This window comes from Meles meles, chromosome 12, assembly GCF_922984935.1.
Source record: "Meles meles chromosome 12, mMelMel3.1 paternal haplotype, whole genome shotgun sequence".
NCBI lineage: Eukaryota > Metazoa > Chordata > Mammalia > Carnivora > Mustelidae > Meles > Meles meles.
Window position 1 is genome coordinate 60,451,504 of NC_060077.1, and position 17,979 is coordinate 60,469,482.

Below are 17,979 nucleotides of genomic sequence, written 5' to 3' on the forward strand. Positions count from 1 at the left end.
ATGCTGAGGCTTTGAGGAAGGGCAGGAGTGCTCTGGTCAAGCCTCGCTGTCCCACCACCCTGGCCCCGTGTAAGATGTGGCCTGAGCCAGCTCTGTTTCTCTGTCGGGGAAGGCGGGATTAGCATTTGAAATCCATTGGGAGGGCTCCTTCCTCCACTCCCTACTCCTCTCTCCCCCCAAAATGAAAACAGTTGTTGAAATTGAAAAATGGTGCTCAGTGAAGGGTTTAAAGACATTTTGAATTTAAAATATATTTTAAAGGTCATTTTTAGCAGTAATTATGTTATAATGGTGGGGCTCTTAGCAAGGCAGAGTCCCACAGTAATAGTACGGCCAAACGGGAAATGGTGTGAGCCTCCATGTCTTAGAAACCTTAGAGGGGAGATGGTGGGGGGAAGAGGCACAGCACATCCTCCCTTCAGAGCCAGTGTCAGGATTACTGCTGGGTCCCCAGGAACAGGGGACGACACAGTTTAATTTGGCCCTGGCACAGAAGGGTCCTCCAAGACTGGAGTACCACATCCGGGCATTTTCAGGTTCACAAGGACCCTCCCCTGAGGCAGAGATTGGCGGGTCTGTCCTCCTGCCTGGTGGGACATCCTACCTTCCTGCTTCCCACCCCTGCCCCTTAGCCCCTTACAAAGTTGCATACTTTCCTTCCGCTTCCAAACACTCACTCTGGGGTCCTCCTAGTGGCAGGCTCCCCAGCCCCTGCTGGGATCAGCTTCCTTGGGGGAGGCTCAGGAGAAGGTTCCCCTGGCCCAGAACCCCTTCAGGTGACTGCAGGCTGCCTGCCAGGTCTGGACCCACTGCTTCCTGAGCTGGAAGCTGAACTTGCCAGGAGCTAGCCTCTTAGTACTTCTTGACCATGACTGTGGTCTACATTTTTGAGGAACAGATTGAGTACTTATTTAAACCTCAGTGTTTTCCATCCTATATCCCCAGTGAACAAACCCACCCACCCCTTGACCCACTTTTCTCCCTTTCTGCAAGTGCACCCATTCTTTGCAGGAAGTGTCACCCACACAGATGAACCAGCTTGTTGAAGTAACGCACAGTGTGAGCGCCTACTGTTAATCATTCTAGAAGGGCTGGCTGTGGGTTAGAAGCTGGCTACGCCCCAGGGGGTTCCAACAGAAGGCAGACTAACAGGCTGTGGAGAGAAAAAATAGGACAGAAGATAGTGGGGAAAAGGTGTGTCTGGGCACATAGAAAGAGCCAGATCTGGGGACTGGAGGTAATCTGGGAGGGCTTCAAGCAGGTGGTGTGTGAGCATGAGCACAAACCAACAAAAGAATGAGGAACCAGGAACAGGTGAATAAAGGAATAAACTGAGGCCTGGGTCTCTCCCAGGCTGGGAGCACTGCCAGCCCAATCGGGAAGAGTGAGTTTGTTCTCCAGGCTTCGGATGGGTCCCCACAGGCAGCAGAGCTCTGGCCATGGGATCACAGGTGCAGAAACAGGGTCCCTGGACAGTGTCCTCTGTGCATTGCCCTGACTTCAGTCTCTCTGTCCCTGTGGGTTTCCTTTGGGGGAGGCTGGGGGTGGAGCTGGGAGAGGAAAGGGTCAAAGAGCCTAGCCCTGGTCCCCTCTTTTCCAGGCCTCGACATGGACAGCAGGATGGGTGGGCACCCGTGTATACTTAGAAGGGTGGACACAGTTGGTTTGAACCCTGGTGGGGTGCAAGTGGGGCAGGTGGTCTCCAGTTCCTGGGTGCAACCCAGTGCAGAGCGGGGAGGGGTTGGCAGGGTTGTAGCCAGGGACTGGAGCCCTGGAGGTGGCCAAAGGATGCAGGGAAGAAGGAGGCGGGGAAGAGGCAAAATATAAAAAAGCCGAGAGAAGCACAGCACGGGGCTACAGTGTTATTGAACTAAAGCATCTTATAAAACTCAAGCCATTAATAATAGGCTGCTCCCACGTCGGGGTAATTTATTCAAATTGCGGGTCCGGGATGGAAGAGCAGATGTTTCAGAGCTGCTGGTGTCACAGAATGAGTTCCAAGGGGGAGGCGGCGCCATGTTCTTGGAGGGGCGGGGAGAGGACCTTCGCAGAGCTTAGCTAAAGTCTCTGCACTCCAGAAGGAGGTGGAAACCTCACCCCAGGCTGCCCCAAGGGAGGAGGAGCGTGGGCACGGTGGAGAACAGCTGATTTAGTTCAACAAGTGCCAGGATGGAAAACCAGAAGGTGAGGACAGACGGGCAGGGCCCCCCTTCTAGAACGTCACTGCTCCCATGCTATCCGGTTGAAAGGCCCCTTCCTCTCAAAGTCTTCCGTGGTTTTTCCAGACCCACAGCGTGGTGCTTGGAATCAGAAGGGCCTGAGTTCCTTTCCAAAATGCACCACTACCCATCAGCTGGTGACCTCAGCAAGTTCAGCTCTGGGTCTCAGCGCCTCATCTATACAATGGAGTAATAATACCTAAGTCATGGAGCAGGGAGAAGAAGAAACCAGTAACCCAGGACCCAGGCCTGGCTTGGGCAAGGGTCAGTGGAGGCCACCTGGTTTCCTGTACCTCCTTCTGGCCTGCACTTGTGTTGAACTTGGTGCTTTGATTCAAGGTCTTTTCCTGCCTCCTAATGGCTCCATTGGTTTCACTCAGTCCCAGCCAGACTGTGTGCCACCTATGGCCGAAGATCGTGCTGGCGTACCCGTGGCATAGGGGGTGTGGCGTGCACACAAGGCATGCTCAGCTTAGGATGCCTGTGGCTTTCTTTCTGCTGGGGAAGGGCCAGCAAAGCTTACACAAGCCTCCCTTCGGATTCCTGATACCTCAGCACGGTCCTCTGGGTCTTGGCCAAACCTGGGTTGGGTCCTAGAGGGGTGTCGGGACCTTGAAATCTGGCCACTGTTTCTGGTACAAAGACCAGGAAAGTTAGTTGGCCCCTGGGATCCTACCAAGATCTCAGGAAGTGGAACCTCTACAGATGAGAATTGGCCTTCCCGCCCGATTTTACCTTTTTGGCAAAGCAAACATTTCCCCCGTGGAGCTGCTTCTGGTTTTAATTCACTCCCCTCCTGGGGGTGTCTAATGCTGGGGAGGAGGCGTACTGCTCAGCCGATGTCTTCATGCTGTGAATCCGAAGCCCCAGTGGGGCAGGAAACATGGAGGGGCCCTATAAATTCTGGGTGTCCTGACTCACTATTTAAGACGGATGAAAAGATGTTTTCTCCTCCTTTCTCTGTGTTGCAGATGTGGTTGCCAGTTTACGGAGGGGGCGTGAAGTGAGGCTCAGCCCAGTGGAGAGATGTTCCCGAATGGCCCCTAATTGTCCAGCCATTCCCAAATGGCCCCTTGGGTGTCCATGCCCATCGCCGACAGAAGGCCTTCTGTGGCCCCGGATGGCAGGTTGGAGTGAGCAGCGGGCGTGATATAAGGGTGACACTTGGGAAATGTCCCAGCTGGAGGCAGGCAAGTCTCTTCTCACAGGCCCAGCCCTGATGGCGCCACCATAAGGTGATGAGAGGAGAACGAGGAGGCCCTTTTGTCCCCCACACAGCCCTGACCTGAAATGGCACTCCTGGAATGATATTCTATTAGGGAAAGGCTGCTGAAGAAAATCTACCCTGGCAGGCCAGCACTACCCAGGGCTCGGGGACCAGGCAGAGGGGGCCACCTGGGCCGTCTCTGTCACCTGGCCTGGCGACCGCCCCAGATGTGGTGGGGGGGATTGGCTGTCAGAAGCATGGGGGCGAGGCCCCCAGTACCCCCACCCAGGAGAGGCGAGGGTAAGTGGAAGGGCTAGGGTTGCAGGAGAGGTCTGGCTCCCCCCACTCCCCGCCAAACTGCTCCCTACCCACCTGGCTGGGAGGTCAGGGTAGCTGTTGGCCCCATGCCTTTGCCCCCTACAAATGAGACCTGCTCATAGCTCAAGGTTCATTTCAAATGAAGGAGAAAGCGCAGCCCCACACTCGCGGGGCAATCAGCGCACTCCGTGATGAATGGAGCCTGTGTCACTCAGTGAAAATGAATATTTCTTTGCGATAATGGCCAGATGGTAGCAACTCTCCGATCCAAATTAAAACATGCATGATAAATGCCAGGAAAACAGAGGAAGACAAAACCCCAACCTGGAGTGAATTCTCTCTATAAATCTTCCCCCTACGCCCCCCTCCCCCACCACCACAGCGGCCCTGCTAATAGCCATTAAATTATTAAGATGCGCTGCAAGGAGAATGTCAATGTCAGTGGTACTCGCCCCACTGCCCACCTCCGCCCCCTGCCTGTGGGCCTGACTCTGGAGGGGCTGGGGCTGGCGAGACCCAAGAGGGGGCCGCTTTCAGGCCAGCAGAAAGGCAGGGTGGTGGAGAAGGTTCCTCTTAGAGACAGGAGCGCGAGGCCGGCTGTGTGGTGCCAGCACCCAGGGCTGCCTGCTGGGGCCCAGCCAGGCTCTGTGGCAGGCCAGACACACCTGCCCCCAAGGAGGACACCCTTTCCATGGAGCAACGGGAAACTAACACCCACTGCCCGGACCGTATGGCTGAGGCAGAGTCCAGGAAAAGGGGTTCTGAGCCGGGAAGACCAGGAGGGAACAGTGGCAGGAAGCATGCCAGCGGGGTGGACCAAGATGGGGGCTGTGACCACACGGAACTGGGAGCTGAGAAGGGTCAGAGAGGATCACCCAAGGGCAGGCTTGTGCCTGAAAGTGGACATGTACTTGGAGGTATAAGGGTATCAGGTATTGGGCGGAGGGGCGGGGGTGGGGGTGGGTGGGTGTGTGCCGATTGTGGGCTTGTATTTCACGGTGACAACAAGGCTCTTGAACTTACACTCTGAGTCCCATTGCTCCCTGCCCCTCCCCTCACCACTAGCACAAGTATCCATCTCCCCCTGGTCTCCCTGACACCCTGCCCAGTCTTCCCTGTGGGCAGCCAGCCTTCCCAGGTCCAGCTTCCATCAATCGCTAACCTCTCCCATAGTCTCCAGGATTCCCCATCATCTTCCAGAAAACCCCCAATTGTTTACCTGGCGCTTTCCTGGGAACCCTCTCCTCTGGCCAGCTGGTTTTTCTTGGACAGGTATTATGCCATGGAGCCTGCATTCTTTTTGTCTCACTAGCTTTTCAGCCTAATCCCATCCAACAGGAAGCCTCCTCCAGAAAGCCTTCTCTGACTGCTCTCCCCTCTGCCAGCTAAGACTTGCTGTCTCCACTGCTCATCTGGTGCCGGTGAAGCCACAAACAGATCTCCCTGTCTGTGTGGTCTGGGGCAAGACGCCCACTTCTCCTCTCTGAGCCCTCATTTCCCCCTCCACAAAGTGGGGGTGCTGCTCAGCTGACCTTGTGGGGCTGTGGCAGGGCTCAATGTACTCTCACTGGAGGCTCTAGCTGACAGGCTCTATCTCCCTTCCAGAGCCTTAGCATGGTTTTCCCTGCAGCTGCTGCAGACATGGCCTGGTTCCCACATGTGTTATGCTGGGCTGGGTGTGGAGGGAGCAGAACGTGTTTGATCTGGAAAACTGGGCAGATGCACCACACTAGAGAAACACCCTGGAACAGGCCTGGTGAACTTGGACCGCAGGGTGACAAGAGACAGGATCCGACTCAGACACCGTGCAGCAGCGTAGGAGTGCACGCCCTGAAATGGGAGAGGCAGTGAGACCCACAGTGCGCCAAGTCCGAGTCTTCCAGAAAGTGGACCCTTTTCTCCAGCCAAACCAGCTCTTCTACCTTATTTGTAAGCTCTGTTTTTATTTTATTTTATTTTATTTTTTAAAGTAATCTCTACACTGGGGCACCTGGGTGGCTCGGTGGGTTGAAGCCTCTGCCTTCGGCTCGGGTGGTGGTCCCGGGGTCCTGGGATTGGGCCCTGCATCGGGCTCTCCACTCGGCAGGGAGCCTACTCCCCCCTCTCTCTCTGCCTGCCTCTCTGCCTACTTGTGATCTCTGTCACATAAATAAATAAAATCTTAAAAAAAAAGAAAAGTAATCTCTACACCAACATGGGGCTTGAACTCAAGATCTGGAGGTCAAGAGTTGCATGCTCTGCTGTCTGAGCCAGCCAGAACCCCCTAGTTGTTCTATATTATTTTTCAAAGATCTCAGATGCCATATATTTGCCTTGCTTGTCTCTGTTTTCATGTCTTTGCTTGTGACACTTTAGCCCAGAAGCTACTACCTCTTGGTAAACCTGTTATTCCAATAATCGCCTCCTCCAGGAAGTCTTCCTTGTTCTGCCCTTGTCGTATAATTCCCATGCCCAATGCAGGTCAGGCCCTAGGCAGTATGATTTTTATTTGCACTTTGCTGATCACGCCTGTCAGAGGTCCTTACCCCTATCACCTCCTGTCATGTCCCGTGGACCGGACTCTAAGATGAAAATAACTTCTGAATAACAACAGAAGTTGGCATCATGGAAGAGTTTGCCAACCGTGTCTCACCTATGGCAGCTCCAAGGGGATCTCATTGTCCCCTCTGCAATAGGAGGTGGCGAGGCACCCCTGTGGGAAGGGCAGGGAATGTGGAGTCAGGGTCCCTGGGTGTGGTGTCCAGGACTGTCCTGCTGGTCCCCCCCTCCACTGGCTGGTGGCCCCCAGCTGTCTGAGCACCCGTACAGGACATCACTCCCTGCTCCTGAGCTGTAGATGGCTTCTCTGGGCCTAACTGCCTCCATTTAAATCTCCTTGAAATCCCTGCTCCCATATCTTGCCCTCCCCTCTTTCTGGTCTCTTGGGATCTTCCGAACTTGCCTTGGCTCAGATTATTGCTCCCCCTGGAAGATCTGCCCTTCCTTGCTCAAATCCCCTCGCAGCTGAGGACCAGGCAGGTGTTACAGGTTTTGATCTCCCGGCGCCCAGCCCTCAGGCTCCCCACGCCCCAGGTTGTTATCAGGCTGAGTGTGAGTGCCGGGGGCTGCGAAGGCCCTGGGTCTGTCTCTCTGAGCCGGGGCTCATTCAGTGCCATGCCGAGGACCATCAGGCCAGGAAAGACGGAGTGTGACATTCTCTCTCTCTCTCTCCCTCTCATCTTGCCTGATCTTCTTCCTGAACGCCCACGCAGTGCCTGCAACAGGAAGCCATGGGAGTGGCCGCGGGGGTGGGAGACAGAGGTCCCCTAGTCCATGGCCTCTTCCTGTCAACCCGATTTCTATCATCAGCCCCTTCAGCCTGGGCACACACGCGGCAGCTTTTAAATATCATCCCGGAGCCCATTTGCAATGATTAATACCCCATTTCCTCTGAAACAATCCTTTGCTAAATTAGCCGGGGCCAGAGGGAATTTGGCGAGGAGCCGTGAGTGAGTCTCAACTTAACTTGCCGAATGGTAAAAAAAAAAACCCTCAAACAAAATGCAGATCAATCAACACCCCTTCCCCCAGCTGAAAACCTAAAGTCCATTTAAACTCAGCAGGTTTGCAGTTAATTATAATTTCACACCCATGGCAGGCGTATTTATAATGTGTGCCTGTCCCACCGGAGCCTCCGTGGGGCCCTCTCGAGGGACCCTTCCCACCAGCCACCTCCTTCCCCAACCACGGAGACCTGTCTTCACCAAGCTGCTGTTTCGGTTCATTTGTGTGAACTAGAGAGGCTTCCCGGATTTTTAAAAAATGTCTTCTTTTTAAAGGGTCTTTGGGGAAAATAGGAGACCCAGATTTTTAAGGGACAGGGATTATGGAGCATAAAACCCCGGGGCAGGGGGGCCTTGGAGCATCATCTAGGGAACCTAACAGTTGGAAACACTTAAGCAAAAGTAGAAGGGATTGTGGTCAGACACACGGCAGAACTTCCTGCCCATCAAAGAAGCCATGCCCTGGGCAGGCCACTTGGCCTGGAGTGGACATGTCTCAACCTTAGGCCAACCCAAAGGCAAATCACAGGGTCCAGCAACGTGACAGTGACCCCTACCCCAGGCTGCTCCCTGAGCACTGCGACTGTCTGAGACCTGCTGTCTTATGTCAGACTCCAACTTCCTGAGCTAAAAGCCATAACGCCTTTTCTTCGATATCAGTCCAAAATAAATCAAGGATTCATGTACATGAACGATCAGCCAGGAAGGACACTGGCTTTGGGGCTGCTGTTCAAGAGAAAACATTGCAATCAATGGCCTGGGAAATTCTGGTGGGGCTAGGACAGGATAGGCTGACAAAACAGGATTTCCAAGCTCTGAAGGAGGCCGAGATGGAGGCCAAGTTGCTTTTCTTCTTGATAGTTTTAGAGGGGCGGGATGAGAGGCTGACTCATGGGGGAGGGTGGGCGGATGGCTGGGGATGGGGGTGGGGGGGTCTCTCCAGGCTTCGGAGTTCCATGTCTTGGCCAACAAGGCAGTTAGCCCTCCTCCAGCCGAAGGTTCACCATGACCCCGTGCCCATCCCTGGGCCCAGACATGGCTGTGGGAATGTCTAGGTCCCCAGGAGCTACAGATACTGGGGTTTGCAGAGTCTGCTGAGGGGGATGGATAAGGAAGTGTGCTCCCTCAACACATACACACTCACACATAGACACAATGAAGTACACATGCTGCCCAGCTTCTGGGGGCTTCTATGGGGACACAGAGAGTGTAGGGGCTGGTGAGGGCAGATAATTTTCTGTTCTGTGGTCCAGCTTTGGGGTCTCAGTCACTGGACCCCTTCTCAGCCCAGGAGCTCATCCTCTGGGCTGGGCTGGGGTTAGCTTTGCTCCTTCTTGGGTCTCTCAGGCAGGGCACAAACCAGGACCCCCAAAGTTGAGGCAGGATGTGCTGGCCCCAGGGGGAAGCTCCTGATGTCCCAAAGGGGAGAGATGGGGACAGAAGGGGAGGGGCTGGGGCTGTAGGACACAACCGCACCAGTGAGGCTGTTCTTTGGACTGGGTCTCTGCCCCCCCCCAGAGGAGCGTCACCCAGGAGGTCCCAGCAGGGAGTACACACTGGTCTACCCTTTCTCACCCTTCCCCCACCCCACCCCCCCACCCCCCCCCCCCCCCCCCCCCCCGCTGCACTGCCTCTTTGCGGGGGTAGGGGGAGTGAGGAGGGGGGGCGCTGTCCAGAGTGATAGATTTCCTTTTTTAAACTTTGTTTCCCTTGGTCTTGGTATAATTTCAGATTAATCTTCAATTCGCTGTGCACCAACACCCCCAGCTTCACTTTCCTGTGTACCCCGCCCCACCTGGGCCAAGGGTTCCTAATAGAATCCGGAGGGATTTCTGTTCACCCAGAAGCTTTTGTCAGTGAGACATTTGTTGCCATCTAAGAAAGTGGAAACTCCTCTTGAATTTTCCTACGGCGGGACCAGCCAGCCCATCTCTTTCCTCTACACGCTCGCTAATTGCCAACTTAGAGTATGGGACTAAATAGCTAGAAAAGTCTGAAAGGGGCGCACCCAACCCGGGGAGGTCAACAGAGTGGCCACGGGTCTCCTGGGGCCCCAGGACCTGGCTGCAGCAGGGAGCTGCCCACGCCCCTCCGCTGGGCGGCCCGGGCATCTCCTAGCACGTTCGCTGCCTATGTCTGTTTAGAGAGAAAATAATGCTTGGAGGAGAAATGAGGAACTTAATAGGATTTTAAAAGCCGCAGGAACCGATGGGGCTACAGATGGTGGAGGGGCTGGGAGGACGGAATCAGCCACGGTTTTATGGTGGGGAATGTGGCCTCGGGGAGGGCCTCAGAGCCGCGGTCACATGCACTGTGTCCAACCTCATTAGCCAGCCCGGCGGGACTCCACGGCCACATGAGTGTGGGCCACGGTGGCAGGGAACAGCAGCCCTGACGATGCCCGTAAATGAACGCAGGAGCCGCGAAGGGCCGGAGGATGGCCGCCTGGCAAACCGACCTGCCCGTGCCTGCCTCAGGGACCCAGTGCACAGGCAGTGACTCTCAGGCTGTCACACCTGCCGCCAGCCTACCATGCCTTCCTCCGCAAACCTGCTCCCGGCCCCCATCCCCCAGCAGACTGACTGAGACAGGAGGGAGAGATGGAGCTGGGGGAGAGAGGCAGACAGGGGCTCCCAGTTGTGGAGAAGGAGGACAGGAATGGAAACTGCTGTGGGGTCCTTCAACCCAGGTGATTCTGAAGGACTTGGTGGGCGCAGGGAGACATAGAAGAAGCTCCTTCACCCTCTAGAAGTTTCCCTAGGGGGTAGCTTACTGCAACGACCCCGCCAGGGTCCCCTTCATGGCTGGAGCTCAAGGCCACCTCCCCCCATATGTGTCCAAGCCTCCCCCAGGCCCTTAGCCAGTAGCGGAACAACAGGACTTTGTAACAGGGAGCTTGGCCCTCCTGCCGGTGTCCACCCTCCCCCATCACCTGGCTTCTGGCTGACTCCTGCCTTGGCTTCAGTGATAGCTGCTCCTTCGGCCCCTCTCCTCTGGGCCTCCTCAGACCTCCCTGAATGGTCTAGGGACTCAGTGGTCCCTCTCCCAGGCGAGGCCTCACATACTCCAGCTAAGCCGGAGTCCTCTGGAGCGTGTGTGTGTGGTGGGGGTGGGGGGGGGCTTCCCTGCAGCCATGGCACCCAGTTCAGATGCTGACCATGAACCATCTCATGGGGCGGGACACACCTGCCTAGTGCAGGTGAAGGAACACAGTGCCTCCCCTATAGGGAGGGTCCCTGCCTCTGAGATGGCCGGAACAGGTGGGGTGCCCTCCCCAGGCTCCTTTCTGTCCCCAGTCTGCCTCATCCTTCTGTTTAATGAATTGGTTTGCTCATCTGACGGTGGCTCAGTTTAAATTTAACTTGCTCCAGTGAGCTCTGTGGGGTGAACTGACTCTCCTTGCGGAGAGAGGGCGCCTTCCCTGCCTGACTGGAGCTCTGCTCTCCGGGGGCAGCTGCAGGGGCCTGCTCCTCTCTGCTAGCGCAGGGACATCACAGCCGTGATGTCCTCTCTCTGCCTGGTCCCCCCACCAGGATCCGCGGCTCCTGCTCCTGAGGGAGACAAGCCCAACCCCTCGGCCTTGGGTTCAGGGCCCCATTTTCACTTTGTGTCCTCCCTGTGTCCAGCCAAGTCTACACCTCTTGGCCCAGTTCCCTCCAGGAACCCCTCCCCACCTGCTCCAGGCCACAGCGAGCTCTCTTCTTTGACCACCCCCCGCCAGCCGTGGGGTCTCCTGTCTGATGGGCTGGTCCGGATTCGGCCTCGCCCTGCCCCCCTCACCTGAGACCCTGCCCCTCTCCTCTTGGCCGCCTTCTGCACCCTTCTCTGTTCCCATTTCTTTCACCTTTTTTCATGTTCACCTCTTTCCCATCCTCTTCCCACCAGAAGAAGTATGTAATGGATATTACATTATTTTAAACTGACTTTCGGGGCACCTGGGTGGCTCAGTGGGTTAAGCCGCTGCCTTCGGCTCAGGTCATGATCTCGGGGTCCTGGGATGGAGTCCCGCTCAGGTCATGATCTCGGGGTCCTGGAATGGAGTCCCGTATCGGGTTCTCTGCTCAGCAGGGAGCCTGCTTCCCTCTCTTTCTCTGCCTGCCTCTCTATCTACTTGTGATCTCTCTCTCTCTCTGTCAAATAGATAAATAAAATCTTTAAAAAAAAATAAAAAAAATAAACTGACTTTTTTTCTTTCTTTTTTTTTTTAAATAGCTCGGTGATAGCGCTGACTCAGGATCATCTCACTGTTTAATATTGAATATGCAATTAATAGATAGATGTTTAGGTTTGGCTCTTTTTCCCCCCTTTCCACTGCAGGAAGAGTAAAAGAGCTGATTAATCTGGTTTGGGGCAAGTGTCAGTGGCAGGAGATATATGGGAGAAAGGAGATGAGGTTAGCAACTTGGAGTCAGAAAGCTATTGCCTCCAAGGCAAGTGAAGGAGAAGAGGGTTTGCATTTGAGCTCATTGTGGCCTCGCTGGGCACGGTGTTTCCGACACCCACCCCGGGCCCGGCCCGGAGAAAACCAGCTGAACTCTGAGCTATGGGCTCTGTACCCGAGGGGCCCCCTGTTCCCCCACAGAGTGCCCCCCATGGGGCCTTTTTCATGCCACCCTGACTTCTTTTCCAGGTGTGGAAACTCCCCTCCTTCAAGGCCAGCTCAGGCACCAAGGTATCTGGCTGCCCCCATTTCATGGGCCCCTTCGCTGGGACTGCAGGTGCGGCTTACTGTCCGGGCTCCCTCCTGTGCACCAGAGATACACTCCCCCTGCCAGGGACACGGGCTCTTCACTGCATCCTGACTCTGCTACCTGAACAGCAGGTGAGTCACTGCATGATGGGGTGACCCTGGGGCCTAGGGCCTGCTGGGCCTGCCTTCCAGAGACAGTCTCTAGGAGAGGGCCCTGGCTCCCTGGGGCCACTGAGGAGAAGTCCTGCATGAGGTGGGACAGTACGCCCCACCAGGGCAGGGATGCCTAGAGCTGGGTACTTGACAAGTCTCTGGGTGTACAGCAAACCGAAGTCACTGGACAGCCAGGAACCAGGAAGGAGCAAACGGCATGAACCAGTGGGTATTGCCTGCCTGGGCTCTATTCACTTGAGCCATTTTTGCCTCTCAACTGACCCACCTCCGCCCACAGGGTCCTCAAGATGGGAAGCTCTGAGAAGGCCAGAGGGAGGTGTGTCAGTACCCCCAGGGTCATGGGGCCCCTTTGGGCAGCACCCAGATTCCAGCTGGACTCGGGGAGTGGGGTGTGAGATTTGAAGCCCAAGCCAGGAAGGTCCTAGACATAAAGGCCCTGTGCCCAGGTCAGGGTCTTGCTAGGACCCAGAGGGCAGCAGCCTGAGCTGGAAGAATCCCAGGTCTCAGGGGCAGGCAGGCCACCTGTGGCTACACTACAGTTTTCTCTGGGCAAGGACCTTGACTCTGAATTTCCAAGTAGCTTTTGCCAATTTTACTTTGGGCTCTTAATTTCCTGGAACGGTTTTTGTAGGGAGGGCGGAGAGGGGAGAGGGAAATTGCTCAGTGCCTGTCTAAGCAGAGAGGGGAGTGACCAGTCCAGACCAGAGCCCGGGGTAGTGGTGCTTGGTGAAGGGAGCCAGGAGCCCGAGCCAGTGCAGCCTCTGTGTGCCGGGGTGGCAGGGCCGTCGCTGGTGGAGGGCCCAGAGCTTCCTCGGGGAGTGGGGCTCTGAGCTTGTGGGGTGTGGCTGTCCCTCCCACTATGTCCCCTTCCAGACATCTCCCTGTCTGCCTGAATCTGTCTCCAAGATCTTGACCTCATCGGTCCCAAGCCCCCACCGTAGCCCGTCTCAGATTTGCCGATTCTGGCCTGAACCTTCCCAGGTCCCACCCCCTCTCCCCCAGCCTAGCACCCTTTCAACTGCTCATGCTCCATCAGAAGGGGGTTTCTTTGGCGACATGGAGGTGGGCACAGCCTTTTGGGGTTCCTAAAGGAGGTATTAGAGTACTCCATGACATGATAGTTGTTCATTTACAGAAAGGAAGGAACCCCAGCATCTGACAGACCCCAATCACCTCCTTGCTTCCCTTTGCTCTCCCCCAACACCGGTCACCCAGAGCTCCAAAGTCCTGTCCCAGCACCCAGCTATGAGTTCCCAGGGTGGGAGGCGAGGTCAGGGAGTCGCTGCATCGGCGCATCAGGGATGGGGGGAGGGTTGGGTCCAGGGAGGGGGGCAGAGACAAGTGAGCCCTCACGTGAAGGGGGCTGGCGCAGGCAGCTACTACCTCCTCGGCTCTCGCTGTCCGCTGGCTTCACCTGGATTGGCCGGTTCATCTGCAACAGAGCACAGGGGATGTTGTCAGAGCGGGCCTGGAAGGAGGGGGCAGACACCCACACCCAAAGGCACACAGGTGTTCACAGGGACCGAGGCACATGGACGGCACCTGCCCACCCACACACTCATGCAACAGCAGGCCCGTGCAGGGGCACCAACTCCCATCCCCTCCCCTCACCTATGCAGTCCCCAGGGCCCCCAGGAGGGCCTCTCTGGATCGTGGACTCTAAGGTGTCCCCCACCCCGCCTTGGAGCCGCTCTCATTAGCCTGCGATGTTAGCATCTGAGGTGTCCCCACAGAGCATCTCTGGCCAGCCCGGGTTCACCGGAGACAGCTGGCTTTGCCAAAAAGAGCCGGTCTCTAGACACCCCATGCCATCTGGCAGATGTGAGCTGTGGGTCCCAGGGTGCCCTCATGAGGCTCTGGGCACCCCCAGCTCCTCGTTGGACTGGGCTCAGGGCTGTGGCTCCTGACCACAGCTAGCTCTGTCCTCTTGGGGGTGTGTGCGATGGGCACAGCTCCTTGTCTCCCATGGTATCTAGGGGACAGGAGGACACCAGGACACCGCCTGACCCCTGACGCATCCGGGAGGCCCGTCTCTCTTTCTCTCCCTCCGGGACCCATGTCAGTGCCTCGATAAGGCCACTAGGGGTCTCTGAACTCCAAGCATCGCGGCCCCGTTCAGCGCTGGTCGGATTCCTCCTTGCTGCGGAAGGCAGCGGGGTGGGCTCGCCAGCCCTGAGGCCCCAAGATATTCCAGACAATAAAAACGGAAGGAATCATGCAAATGGAACCCTACGTTATGTCTTTTCCAGTGCTTTCGTCTGTCCAGGACCTCCTTAGCCCTCACTGCATTTTCATTTCTCACACAAACACACCCTGACAGGCAGACCGGGCAGGGACTGGCACCCCCATTTCAGAGATGGAGACGCTGAGGCAGAGCCACGCTGCGGCCAGATGAGCTCAGGACGCCGAGTCAGCCAGGGCTGTTTCTAGCCTCCCGGGCCGCACCAGGTGACTCTGTCGCCTGTTCCCCTCGTGTGTGGAGGCTGGACCAGCCAGTGACAAGCGTCCTCGGGCCTTCTGGTCTAGGATTCCAAGTGAGTTGTGGCTGCGTCAAGACAAGTGGGTGGGGGAGTGTGGGTGCCCGTGACTCAGCAAGGTGAGGACAAGGCCAGGGGAAGGGCAGAGCCACCACGAGGAAGGACAGAGAGGCAGGAGGCAGGGCACAGAGCAGAGGACATGAAACACAGGTGGCCTGTGCAGGGGCAAGACAGGACTCTGGGGGCCAGCCCACCGAGATGGGGTCAGACCATCACCATTTGCCACGGGACTTGGCACGCCTTACGGAGTTGAGGGGGAGAAAGCTACTTTGTATGTAAGCTCCGCCAGAGAGGAGACTGTGGTGTTACAGAAAAGCTCCAATCACAGGGAGCAGGAAGAGGGACGTAATGAAGTTCCTGGCTTCGTTTAGGGGGTCCTGGACTCCCTGCTCCATACACAGCCTCCTCTGCAGCTGTTGAGCAAAGGGCGCAGAAGGCCGAGCAGGCTTCTGGCTCTGGGGGAAGGGCTCCAGGAGGGAGCCAGGGCCCTCCTGATTCCCCATCCAGTGACTTTTGGGACTCAGTATCCAACCCTTTTCTAGAATGTCCCTTCTTTCTGGAACATCCCAAAATTAAACAAGGTAAATTAAACAGGGCCAGTGGACTCTGCCTGGGCATGGAGGCTTCTACCTCAGGGGCACCCCATTCCCAGACAGCCAGCCTGTCCCACTATGTGGGCACTCGAGAATACTCTGCCCCAGGCTCATGGACGTAGGGCGAATTTCCAGCCCTTCCAGCCCTCAGCCCCACCCCAGCCCTCCCTGACCTCCTCCATGACTCAGTGGTAGGCTCTGATTTCTGGGCTTCCTGGCAACAGCCCCTTCCTGGTCCAGGGGCTTATCTGGCTTCCCGTCCTCCCCCCCCCCCCCCCCGCCATGGGCTAGGCACCCAAGGGGTGTTCCACACAGACAGGTGGACTAGAGCTGAGCTGGTTCCCAGGGACCTGTGGCTTCTGGGGTCATTTTTCATGTTTTATTATGATCTAGGGATGGTCAGCAACCAGACAGCCTTCGTGGGGCTGTCGAAGAGGTGCCAGTCTTGATGGAGAGATAAAATACGGCCCGGTGCTTTCTTAATTCTCAGCAGAAATAAAGTGTCAGGCTCCGCTGGGAAGATTTCTCAGCTGGAGCAAGTTCTGTACAGATGCCTGGGGTCTGGAGGGAGATCTCCCTTGGACAGTGTCTCCTGTCCCTGTTCCAGACTCCAGCCCTGTCCAGCCTCACCAAGGCCTGGTTCTGCCCTAAGGAGGGGGAGTGCACAGTGTGAGCCTGTCCTGGGGAGAGGAGGCTGTGCCGGGCGGGCGGCAGAGATGGCGGTGAGGAAGGGAACAGCGAGAGGTGATGGGTAGGATGGGGGAGGGGCACTGCCACCTTGTCCTTCTTCTACCTTTGCCCCCTCAGACCCTGGCCTCTAGGAGCCGCTGGCCACCCAGCCCCAGGCTGTCCCTTACAAGTGAATAGCATGCTTCAAGGACACTGGAGCCTGCTCCTTGGGGCCTTTTCTGTCCCATGTCTGTTGCTTTTCTCTCCAGGCATCCTCCTCCGTCTTTGTATTATCTTTCCAGGAGGGCCTGGGGCTGGGAGCTGGTGGGACCAGGGCTGGTGTGCAGGCGCCCCCCCTTGCTGAATCTCTTTCTGAGGTGTCGTCTGCGTCCCTCTGTGACCTTCCACCTGGGTTGTGCCTTTGCACACCTGCAGCAGGGAGTGGGAGGGCAGGGAGGGGGTGGCAACTCAGGGCTGCCCCCCTGGGTCAGGAACAGCTCCCTGAAGGCACCCTGAAGTCTTCTGGGGTCAGTCCTTCAGGGACATCACCAACTCTCTTACTGTGTTTCTGCTTCCAGCTCGGGGTCCTATCACAGGGAGTGAGTGGTTGTGGCCCAGGTTTTGGGGTCCTCCCTGTCGCTATTGCAGCAGAGGGCTGGTGGTGGCTTGTTCTGCCGGTTCTGCCTCCCCTCCCCCTCCCCATCTCTGCCACTTTTTGCATCAACACATATCCATGCATTAAACAAGACATTCCATTAATTTCTTCATCATCATAACTTAAGCTGGGACATACCCTTTAAATATTCATTCAGCTATGAAAACTGGGCATTAAAATTTTAATAATGTCAAGCTCATTTGAACCAGGCTCCTTGGGGACGATTACGATACAATTAGAATAAATACAATGATTGAGCCGGTCCAAAGGCTTCACCTGTCTGTCCAACGTGGCTTCTTGCAGAGAGAGAGTTCTGTGGCCAGTGAGCAGGCAGACAGATTGACAGACAGGCCAGCCTGGCTCTTTCTTGACTCCCCCTCCCCTTCCCATATGCCCTCCTCTGCATGTGGGTTCTCCTGTGTCAGCTCTACCATCCCACAGGTGTCTGCAGCTCTCTGCCACTCCCTGAGGGCCAGGGAATGGAAGCATCCCTCCCCCAAGTGGGAAGACGGCCCTGAGTAACCCCCAGTTCCAGATACCCGCCTTTTCTTGTCCTCCCAGGTGCAAACTGGACTGGACTCCTGGGCTGGTTCCCGTATGAAGGCCATTTTCCCGACCGTGTGTCTTCTCTTCCCTGCCCCACAAGGGGCTCCCTGAGGCTGGAATGAGCAACCTACCAGAGCAGGGCCAACCTGCAGAGGGGGCCACAGGTCCCTTAGTGCCCAGATGTGTTCTGCCACCAAACTAGAAAGGGATTGACTTCACCCAGCTCCCCACACCCCGCAACTGTCTTCCTGAGAGCTGACATGGAGGTTGGGGACAGGAGCTGAGCCCCTTGGCCCCTCACTCCTTAAGCCAATCCTAGCAAGAGCCCTGAGGACATCCACTCATGAACTTGCTCTGGCTTCCCTTGGGACAGCCCTCACACCAGCAGGATCCTTAAGGCCCTTCACCTGCCTTCTCGGGCACCTGAGCCCTCTGCTTCACACCAGGCCCCCAGGCAGGTGACCCAGAGCTGTTTCAGAAATAAAAAGACCTGGAAAGTTCTCTGTCACTCCTCACTGGCCATCCTCAACAACCCTCCTCTATCAGGAAGATGTCGCTGGTTATCTCTTGGCTCCCTTGTTCACACATGACCTTGTACTACTTTGTGCGCTCTCTCTCCTCTCGTAGCATGTGTGTGCATGAGTGTGTGTACGTGTGTATGTGTGTGTGACAAACTGAAATAGGCACTTATTCCTCAAGCAAGAGCAGGGACCCTGTTTCCTACCCACAGACCCCCTAAACACTAACTCAGGACTAGGCTCCCCTGGAGAGAGAGAGAGAGAGTGTGTGTGTGTGTGTGTTCGCGAGTGCGCGCGTGGGCATACATGTT

The 17,979-nt window shown here is 56.3% G+C and overlaps 1 protein-coding gene across 50 annotated transcripts in view; it reads right to left on the bottom strand.

Annotated features, from left to right (window-relative positions):
- CELF4 (CUGBP Elav-like family member 4) overlaps window positions 1-17,979 on the bottom strand; it is a 287,707-nt gene that overhangs the window by 54,696 nt on the left and 215,032 nt on the right. For 28 of the 50 annotated variants that reach the window (XM_046025025.1, XM_046025064.1, XM_046025049.1 and 25 more), the window contains exon 3: window positions 13,504-13,582. In XM_046025025.1, the coding sequence (XP_045880981.1) occupies window positions 13,504-13,582 (79 nt within the window). The remainder of the gene's footprint in view (window positions 1-13,503; window positions 13,583-17,979) is intronic. The other 22 variants (XM_046025074.1, XM_046025033.1, XM_046025071.1 and 19 more) reach the window with 1 other exon arrangement.